Raw genomic sequence first — 11,212 nt, forward strand, 5'->3', positions numbered from 1 at the left:
TAAAAATTTTGGACATATGTAATTGAAATTCTTTGAAAAATTGTATTATTTATGAAAATAATTGAAATCTTGCAAAGAATGATTGAAGATTGAAGAAAAAAATTGAATTCTTTCGTGAAATTTTATTGATAATAATTGAATTTTTGCAAAGATTTTACTATTTTAAAAAACAATTGTATTGTTTTGAACGTTTTATTACAATTTTGTTGAAAATAATTGAATGTTTGCAAAAATTTTTATTATTTACAAAATTAACTGAATTGTTCTGAAGAATGTTATTATTTATGAAAATAATTGAATTCTTCCAAAGAATTGTATTCAAATTTTTGAAAATATAAACAATAATAATTAATTATTTACTCAATAAGTGAAATTTTAAAATTTTGATTATGAAATTATTGGAAAATTTGTATTTAAAAATAAAAAATTTTGTTATCTGCTTAATGTTAATATTATTTCATTTGCTTGATTCTTAATTTTTTTCCCCCAGACGAAGGAGAATCAACATTTGAAAACAGCGCAGAATGAAGTTGTGGATTTGAAATCGAAACTCGAGGGACTGAAGACTATAGAGATTGAGAATAAAAAACTAAATGGCGTCGTTGCTGAAAAAGAGAAGGAAGTCATTAAAATGAAGGAGGCTGTCGAGAAGGAAAGGGACGAGAAAATGGACTTGCTGCAAGTACGTAAAAGTTTGGATTAATTATTAATTGGTTTAATTAATTTGTTTAATTAATTGAAAATAAAATTTTCTATTAAATTAAAAATTAAATAAACATTTAGTTTATTGAATTAAATTTTGAAAATTTATTCCTTTAATAGGAGAAGGAGAAGATTATGAATCTGAAGAATGAAGAGAATAAAAGACTTGTAGAGGAAAATGAGAAATTGATGAAGGAGAACGCGTCAGCTAATGAGAAATTGAAAACAAATCTTCGCGGGGCAGAGGAAATTCTTAAAAGTCGATTGGAGCAGGAGAAGGATCTTCTCTTGCACGAACAAGATCAGGATCGAAATGCCTATCAGAAATTGCTCAAGGAATATCACGATATGGAGCAGCAGGTTGAATATCTTCAACAGAAATTGGCTGTTCCTGGTCATTCGCGATCGTTAAGCAATGCCTCGAGTGGAAGCGGGCACATCACGTCCACTGATCTTCCGCCCGATGATCATAATATTGTAAATATTTTTTAACTTCTAAATCTATTTTATAGAATTTTTGTTTATATTTCTTTTTTCTGAAACAATTTTCTAATTTTTTTTATAGTTTACCTTCTAAATCTGTTTTCTAAACTTTTTGATATAGTTTTCCTTCTAAATCTATTTTCTTAATTATTCACTAGCTATTCGTAACGATTAATAAATTATTTTGAATGACAGGATTTCGGCTATGGTTCAGTGAAATCTACGGGATCTTCGAACACGCCATATTCGAGGGTTGAGAACATCGATTGGCATCAACAACGAACGGAGAGTCCACCGGATGGTGAGATTAATGTTTCGAAATCGCCGCTAGAGAGAAATGGTCCACCGCATGGTCCAGTGGATGTTGGACTTGTGCTGAAACTTCAGCAAAAACTAAGGGATGTAGAAAAGGAGAATGGCAGATTAATTAGAATGGTCGAGGATTTAGAACGTGAAAGTTCCGAGGAAACCACGAGAGCTCAAGATACTTTTAAGGTACGAATAGATGATAATAAAATAAAAAAATAAAAAAAAATAAAAATAAAAATAGAAGACATTAGAAATAATTTAGAAAATAGAAATAAAAAACAATAGAAATAATTTATACAGTAAAAATAAATAATAGAAATAATAACAAAATATTCCAAGTTCAATAAGAATTTTATTTATTTATTTATTTTTTGGAATTGAAAAAAATTCCTTTTTTAGAAGGAATTTTTACAAAAAATACAGAAAGAAATACATTTTAAATTCTTGTTTTCAGTTGCAAGAACTCGAAATGGAGAATGAGAAGCTAAAGAAAGATTTGGGATCGTTGCAAAAATCGGTCTTGGATAAAGATCCTGTTAATGCACAGAATAAACTAATGGGTAATTTTTTTTTGTACTATAAAATTTGAAAATGCTAAAGAAAGAAAAATTAAAGAAAGAAAGAAAATTACAAGAATGAAAGAAAATTATAAGAAAAAAAGAGAGAAAGAAGGAAAGAAAAAATTCTTTCTCTAGTAAATTTACAGAAAAAAAAGAAGAGAAAAAAAATACTTTTTTCCACACGTCAAAAGAGGGAAATACCCTTTAATTCAAAATTTGTAAACAAAAGTTTTATTATCGATTCCAGAGATAGGGACGTAATTGAGAAAATGTAAATAGTCTTAATAATAATGCCGATTTGAAACGATAAATATAAATAGGAGTAAAATTTTAATTAACTTGACAGAATAATTTATTTTAATTCTTTTTTTTTTTAAATTATTTAACAAAATGTGTAATTTCTCATTTATGAAAATTAGTACTAGCTTAAAAAAATGTTGGTTGCAGGCTTTATTTTTTGGAACAAAAGAGAATTATACGCCCGGTAGTATATACAATAATTTTAAAAAAAAATTTTTAATACATCTGGAAAATTAGTAAATTACAATAATTTTAGAATTAAACGATAACAAAATTAATGAAGTTAAATAACAATGATATTGAAATAAAATAACAGTAATGATAATTATAATTCTTATAATAATAGTGATAATAATAACAATAATTTTTTTATATTACAAAGAACAATTCGAAGCTCTTCGAGAAGAATTGGGAAGGAGAAGGGAAGAATGTGTTCAACTTCGCACTGTTTTGGCTGAGAATACACAACGAATGAAGAGTCTTGGATCTAATTATGGACGAGATGTTGATATTGTTAATGAAGACGGTGAATTAATATTGGCATTTGAGGCGCAAAAGAAGATTAATAGGTGAGTATTTTCTTTCACTTTTATTCAAAAGTATTTTATTTATTTTATTACTTCCTCATAGAGGAAGTATTTACTTTATTTTATTTATTCAACTATTTTATAGTTTATTTAACTTTGAAATTAATTTATAGTAACTTTGAAAATCTTATTGAAACAGAAACTGTTTTTATGTTAAATACATAAATTATTTAGATTTGAAAATAATTGTAAATCTTAAATTATTTTTGAAAATCAATTTACTAATTTTTTTGTGTTTCTTATTTTTAAAAGACAATTGGAAGATGAACTTCAGGACAAAGAGAAGGGCTGGCGTGAACAACGAAAAGAATGGCTGGCGGAAATTGATCGACTGCAAGAAGAAATACAGAGGCAGCAAAAATTGTTGAACGTCAATTTGAGTAAAGCACCACAAACGCAAACTGAAGCTTATTTGCAGCATGAAGTCACACGAATAACCGCAGAAAACTTGGTAAGTGCTGATATTGTTTAAAAAAGAAATATTTTTCCATACAAAAAAATGCCTCTATTTCTTTTCTCGTTTTTGTTAATTATTTTAACTCGTTCATTTTTTTTCCTCAGGATCTTCAAGAGAAATATGACAAAATGTCCGAGGAATGTCGAAATTTGAAGAAGAAATGCAAGATTCTCGCTAAACGTCTCAAAGAAGCTGGCTGTAAGTTTAAACAATTTTTGTCTACTACCAAAAAAAGGGTAAATTTATTTTTCCAAAGTTTTGAATTTTCAAAAAAAGAAAAGTAATTAAGATTCAAACATTTTTTAGTTAAGAATTCATTTTTTCTATATATGAAATTTTTTTTTTTTTGGAGAAAAATAAAAACTAAAAGTTATAAAAGAATATTGTCGTTTATTTGAACAATCGAAACTTTAGAAACATTAAATTTTATTTATTTATTTATAAACATTCAATGATTGCTTGAATGTTGTACTAAAAATTTAAAAATAAATTGTAATGCTCACAAAGACGAGGGATCTGACGTTAAGGAAAGTAGGGATCGTTCTTTCGTTTATAAAGGACTTGGTGAGTGGTCACGAGACGTAAAATCACTCCCCTTATCATATTTCATTAAATTTCCTAAACTGAAATCTTTTTATTCCTCTGTAATTCGAAAAAATATGACCACAATTCATGAATCATTTGACACTACATCGAAAATAATATAAACATAAATTGTATTAGATTAACAGTAATTATCATTTTGTTTTAGTATTATTTATTTCTATTTATTTTCGAATATTAATTAGTACTTATTTCATTTTAGTATTCTTTATTAATATTTATTATTTAAATATTTTATTATTTATTATTTATATTATTTCGAATTATTAGTTAGCAATTATTTTATTTTAGTATTATTATTTATTTTCGATTATTGAATAGCAATTTTTTTATTATTATTATTTATTTCGATTATTAATTAGCAATTATTTTATTTTAATGTTATTTATTATTATTTATTATTATTATTTATTTTCGTTTATTAATTCGTAAGTTTTGAATTTTCCAGTACCGGACAGCGTGGAATTAACAAACGATCCTGCCACGAATAATCACTCTTCTGCGGATAGTGGAAGTAACATGCCTGCGATTCGCAAGAAAGAACGAGATTACGAAGGAATGCTCGAATTTAAGAAGGAAGATATAGGAGTGATCATTCGACATCTCATTATCGGTAATTTTTCAATTCATTTATTTATTCAATTCAATTTATATTCAATTATATCAATAAAAGTAGTAAGTAACTTCTCAAAAATTCACTTATTTTTTAAAATTTTGCAAAAATTCAATTATTTGTAGAAATAATAAATTTTTTCGCAAGGATTCAATTATTTAAAAAAGTTTTAATAAAATTCTATTCAAGAATTCAATTATTTTCAGAAATGATTAAATTTTCGATGTACTGAAAATTATTGAATTCTCTTAAATTATTTATAAAAAAATTTGAAAATAATTGAATTAAATTCTTTTGAGAAAATGTAATTAAAATTATTGTATTGAAAATAATTTAATTCTTGTCAAGATTTTTATTAAAATTCTTTAAAATAATTAAATTGTTTTGAAGAATTTATTTCAATTCTTTTGGAAATAAAGGGGTTTTTTTTATATAATTTTTACTGAAAATTTTGAAAGTAATTGAATTTTATGAAGATTTTCTTTCAAGTTTTTAAAATAATCGTGTTTATTATTAATTGTAATTAACGATTTTCCTATTAAATTATATTAAAATTTTTTATAGAAAATTAAATTCTTTTAAACAATTTTATTAGAGTTTTTGTAAATAGGTTACATTTTTTTTTGAAGAATTTCATTAAATTTCGTAAAGATAATGTCATTTTTTAAAGTAATTTTAATTGAAAATTTTGAAAATAATAGAAATTAACAAAGGATTTTATTAAAAACTTTTGAGAACAATTGAATTGTATAGAGAAATTTTATTACAATTTTTAAAAAATAATTGAACCTGTTAGAGAAATTATATTAAAATTATCTTAAATATAATTGAATTTTTTCCCAGAAATTTAATTAAAATTGTATTGAGAATAATTGAATTTTTGAGAAGAATTTGATTATTTAAAAAAATAATTGAATTCTTGCCAAGAATTTTACAATTTATAAAAATAAATGAATTTTTCAAAGAATTTCTTATTAGAATTATTGAATATAATTGAATTTTTATTAATACTCTTGAAAATAATTGAATTCCTCCGAAACATTTTATTACTATATGAAAATAATTGAATTTCTTTGTAAAACTTTATTATTTAAATAAAAATAATTTAATTTTTGCGAAGAATTTTTTTATTTAAAAAAATAATTAAATTCTTGTAGAGGATTTTATAATTCATAAAAATAATTAAACTGTTTCGAAGGATTTTATCTGAATTTCTGAAAATAGTAGAATTTTTTGAAGGAATTTTACTAAATATTTTGAAAATAATAATTTTTGAAAAAAATTTTCATCAAAATTGTTGAAAATAATTGAATTTATATTCAAATTCTTGAAAATAATCAAATTTAATTAATATGTTTAAAAATAATTGTATTCTTTCGAGAAATTTTATTAAAATTGTATTGAAAATAATTGAATTGCTTTAAAAATTTTATTATTTATAAGAAAAATGAAATTCTTCCGAGAAATTTTATAAAAAGTTTTGAATAGTAATAAACATGAATATTTAATATTATGTATGTACTTAATGAGTGAATTCTTTAAATTTTGAATTTGTAATCATTTAAAAATTAATGTTTATTCTTGAAAATATAAAATTTTTTAATTTACAAAATAATAATTTATAATAAAAGTATATATAATAATATATATATAAAAGTAAATTTAATCAGTTGCAGAGAAAATTTAAATCTAGTTTTAAAAAGTATTCTTAAAAATTAGAGTTTCTGGTTAAAATATTTATTTAGAATGATATTTATTCAGAAGAAAAATATTATATTCTCTTAAAAAAATGAAAAAACTCTTAAATTTCAGACCTGAAACCAAGAATCTCAGTGACTTTACTTCCCGGTCTTCCGGCGTACATTCTCTTCATGTGCATAAGACACACGGATTGTGTAAATGACGACGATAAAGTGAGATCATTATTAACTGGCTATTTAAATGCCGTGAAAAAGGTGATTAAGAAACGTGAGGATTTTGATTCGAGTGTTTTATGGCTGAGCAATACACTTCGATTATTGCACAATATGAAACAATACTCGGGAGATAAACCATTTCAATTGGAGAATACACCGCGTCAAAATGAACAGTGTCTGAGAAATTTTGATCTCAGTGAATATCGTGTTGTACTGAGTAATGTTGCACTTTGGATATTCAATAATATTGTCAATAATCTTAAGGATCGAATTCAAGCCCTAACTGTTCCCGCTCTTCTGGAGCATGAGGCAATTGCCGGTTTGGATTCAAATAAACCCGGTCGAGCAAGATCATCGTCAATGGGCGAGGAGCCCGGACCAACGCAACAAATGCTTGAGAAATTACTCGATGAACTCAGCTCTGTGAATAAAACACTTCAATATCATGGTGTTGATAATGAAATTATCGTTCAATTATTTAAACAACTTTTCTATTTTATGTGCGCAAGTGCTCTGAACAATTTACTTTTGAGAAATGAATTGTGCCATTGGACCAAGGGAATGCAAATCAGGTTCGGAAACTAAAAAAATGTTTTATAATAAAATTTAGTGACTAAATTCATTACATTTAGTAACTAAATTAAATTTAGTTTCTACATTAATTGAATTTAGTGTCTAAATTAATTAAATTTAGTGACTGAATTAATTAAATTTAGTGACTAAATTAATTAAATTTAGTCTTACTTTATTCATTTAATTTTTAATTTAAATTTAAATTTTCAGATACAATATGAGTCATTTGGAGCAATGGGCGAGAGATCAGCAACTCGTCCCAGCTTCCGAAGCTTTGCAGCCGATAGTTCAGGCAGCGCAGTTATTACAGGCGAGAAAACGAGATGAAGATGTTGATTCCGTGTGCGATATGTGCAATAAACTGACCGCTAATCAAATTGTCAAAATATTAAATCTCTACACGCCGGCGGATGAATTTGAGACGCGAGTCCCGGTTTCTTTCATCAAGAAGGTCCAGGAGAAACTTACGGAACGCAACGAAAATACCGAACAAGTAATTTTTGAATTTTCTACAAAAAAACACATTTTCCTACAATTCGATTTCATTTTTTGGTTTTTTATATAATAAAAAACAATTCTTTTGATGAATTTCTTTAAATTTTTTTTTAAATAATGGAGTTTTATTAATGATTTTAATTAGAAATTTTTAAAGTAATTAAATTTTATGAAGAATTTTTGTTAAGTTTGTAAAGGAATCGCATTTATTAATAATTGAAATAAAAAATAATTAATTATTGAATTTTAATTAAGTTTTAAAAAAAAATTAAATTCTTTTGAGAATTTCATTACAATTTTTTAAAATAATGTAATTCATTCAAGGAATTTTATTAAAATATAGAAATTAATTAAATTCTTTCAAAAAATTTCTTTAATTTATTGAATATAATCGATTTTGTTAATAATTGTAATTAATAATTTCACTATTAAAATTTTTGATACAACGTTAAACATTTTTAAACATTTTTAAACAATTTTATTTGTTTTTGTAAATAATTAAATTCTTTTGAAAAATTTTTTAATGTTTTTTTTAAAATAGTACAGTTTTTTTTGAATAATTTTAATCGAAAATTTGGAAAATAATTGAATTAAACAAAGAATTTTTTTCAACTTTTTAAAATAATAGTGTCTATTAATAATTGTTATTAAATATTTGATTATTGAAGTTTATTAAAATTGTATTAAAAATTTTAAAAAAATTGAATTGCTTCGATGGATTTAATATTAAAATTTTAGAAAATATTTGAATTTCTTTGAAAAATATTATTGAAAATTAAACAAAAAATGGAATTCTTTTCGAAATTTTGTTGAAAATAATTGAATTGTTTTGAAGGATTTATAAAAATTTTAGAAAATAATTGAAATTTTCGAAGGATTTATTATAATTTTAGAAAATAATAGAATTCTTTTAGAAATTTTTAAAGCGAATTAAGAAAATATTGAATTCTTTTGTGAAATTTTATTGAAAATAATTGAATTTGTTTTGAAGGATTTATAAAAATTTTAGAAAATAATTGAATTGTTTTAAAGGATTTATAAAAATTTTAGAGAATAATTGAAATTTTATCAAAATTTTGTTGAAAATAATTGAATTTTTGCAAAGAATTTTATTATTTATAAAAGTAATTGAATTTTCCCAAAGGATTTATTATTATTTTAGAAAATAATTGAATTCTTTTAGAAATTTTTAAAACGAATTAAGAAAAAAATTGAAATCTTCCTTGAAATTTTATTGAAAATAATGAGTCATTGCAAAGATTTTACTATTTAAAGAAATAATTAAATTATTTTGAAGGATTTATGAGAATTTTAGAAAATAATTGAATAATTAAAATTTTCGAAGGATTTATTATAATTTTAGAAAATAATTGAATTCTTTTGGAAATTTTATTGAAAATAATTAAAATTATTTTAAAAAATTTATATAAATTTTAGAAAATAATTGAATTTTTGCAAAGAATTTTTCAATTTATAAAAATAATTGAATTGTTTCAAAGGATTTATTATAATTTTAGAAAATAATTCAATTCTTTAGAAAATTTTTAAAGCCAATTATGAAAAAAATTGAGTTTTTTCTTGAAATTTTATTGAAAAACATTTTACTATTTAAATAAATGATTGAATTGTTTTGCAGGACTTATACTAATTTTAGAAAATTATTCAATTCTTTTGAAAATTTGTAAAGCGAATTAAGAAAAAAAATTTAATTATTTCTTGAAATTTTATTGAAAATAATGAATCTTTAAATAGATTTTATTATTTAAAGAAATAATTACATTGTTTTGAAGGATTTATTAGAATTTTAGAAAATAATTGAATTCTGTCGTGAAATTTTATGGAAAATAATTGAATTTTTGCATAAAATTTTACTATTTATAAAAAAATAATTGAATTCTTCCGAAGAAATTAAAATTTTTGAAGATATAAACAATAATTAATAAATTAGTTTTTTAAATTCTGATTATGAAATTATTAAAAAATTTGTATTTGTGAATATAAAATTTCGTCATTTTCATAATAATAATAAATTGAATATCACGTTCAGCGAACGTAACATTTGCTAGTTTTATATAATGAGAAAAGAAATAATTTTATTTAATAAAAATTTATTTGTTTAGATAACAAAAAATTAAAATAACCATTTTTTCCAGTTGCTGATGGACCTGAGATTTTCGTATCCAGTCAGGTTCCCATTCAATCCATCGAATATCAGACTGGAAGACATCGATGTTCCTGAAGTTCTTCATTTACCAATGCTAAAAAAAATCTAGAGCATTCCAATTTTTTTTTCCCCCGTCTTGATGACCATCGTGATTTTTTTAATATTTTGTTTTGAGGAACGCCAACAACGACCCTTGACTCATCAAGAATTTAAAGTAAGTTATTTAAAATTGTCAAGTAATTCAATTAAATAAGAAATGGAAGATCTAAAAATACCTATTTACGAAAATTTAATTTAACAGGACGGTATTTTTTTTATTGATTAATTTAATTATTTCTATAGTTAGATTTTTAATCATTATTTAGTTTTCTTGATAAATTTTGTATAGATTTGTATTTAATTCGTATTCAGGTATTTCTTCCATTTCAAATCAGAAAAAGAAAATTGGAAATAAGGGGTACCAAATATAGCATAGAAGTAAAAAAAACCGTGTGATCTACGGAACCAGTTTTTTAAAAAAAGAAAAAACATATAGCTTTTTTTATTTTTAACGCGAGAAATATATTTCCTGTTTTTTGAATAGAACAAACACCAAAAGCGTTTTAGAAAAAAAAACGTTCATAAGACGATAGAAAGTTATCAAAATTGAAACTTTTTAACGTTCATGTTTAAGGCTTTATTTCCAAATAACAAAAAATTCCAAACAAAAATGGTTCCCCCCTAATAATTTTTGATAAATTTCAAATTAGTTAGTTTATTTATTTATAATTCTAGAGAGGAAAATTGTCGGAAAAAATGTGTATATAATTTTATTTTTTCATATTTTAAAATTCGTAGTAATTTTGAAATTTTAATTTCTTTTTTTGTAAATAATATTAATTTATTTATTATATCCAAGTATTTTTTATTAGTTAAATTTTTCATTTTGAAGAAAGAAATTAATTCCAAGTTTTACTGGTGAATTACAAGAAAATTAGATTTAAAATTTACTTTATTCCATTTTTATAGAAAAAAATATTGAACACAGAAATAATATTTAAAAGAAAAGATCTAATTTCCGTTTGTAAAGATAAATTAATAGAAGAAATTTATTTAAAATAATTTTTCATTACGATATTTCTGCGTGAAATTTTAATTGAAAGGAAAATTCTATTGTAATTAAATTGTGTAAAAAGAGAGAAAGAGAGTTTTAAGATACATACTATATAACGTTATGTTGTTAGATTGTATATTTTGTGATACGAGAAGATTGTTAACGAGAAAAATTGGAAGACCAACTAATTGGTCTTCAAGAGAGAAAGGTATATTTTAATTATATAAATTATATTACTGTTAAAAAAATATCATTTACGAATAAAAAGCGTACGCTTTATGTTTTAGTGCCATTTCATAATTATATTTGAAAAAAATTTAATTTCTTCATTTTTCTATTAATTTAAACATTTTTCAT

The 11,212-nt window shown here is 22.9% G+C and overlaps 1 protein-coding gene across 2 annotated transcripts in view; it reads left to right on the plus strand.

Moving 5' to 3' along the window:
* LOC122504355 (unconventional myosin-Va) overlaps positions 1–11,134 on the plus strand; it is a 36,694-nt gene extending 25,560 nt beyond the window's left edge. The window contains exons 10-21 of one of the 2 annotated variants that reach the window (XM_043615427.1): positions 491–682; positions 823–1,179; positions 1,381–1,680; positions 1,949–2,054; positions 2,737–2,923; positions 3,194–3,392; positions 3,503–3,596; positions 3,906–3,962; positions 4,450–4,614; positions 6,427–7,102; positions 7,314–7,596; positions 9,752–11,134. In XM_043615427.1, coding sequence (XP_043471362.1) covers positions 491–682; positions 823–1,179; positions 1,381–1,680; positions 1,949–2,054; positions 2,737–2,923; positions 3,194–3,392; positions 3,503–3,596; positions 3,906–3,962; positions 4,450–4,614; positions 6,427–7,102; positions 7,314–7,596; positions 9,752–9,871 — 2,736 coding nt within the window. In that variant the 3' untranslated portion in view covers positions 9,872–11,134. The remainder of the gene's footprint in view (positions 1–490; positions 683–822; positions 1,180–1,380; positions 1,681–1,948; positions 2,055–2,736; positions 2,924–3,193; positions 3,393–3,502; positions 3,597–3,905; positions 3,963–4,449; positions 4,615–6,426; positions 7,103–7,313; positions 7,597–9,751) is intronic. The other variant, XM_043615428.1, reaches the window with a different exon arrangement.
* The last annotated feature ends 78 nt before the right edge of the window (positions 11,135–11,212 follow it).

This window comes from Leptopilina heterotoma, unplaced genomic scaffold (genome assembly GCF_015476425.1).
Source record: "Leptopilina heterotoma isolate Lh14 unplaced genomic scaffold, ASM1547642v1 Lhet_292, whole genome shotgun sequence".
NCBI lineage: Eukaryota > Metazoa > Arthropoda > Insecta > Hymenoptera > Figitidae > Leptopilina > Leptopilina heterotoma.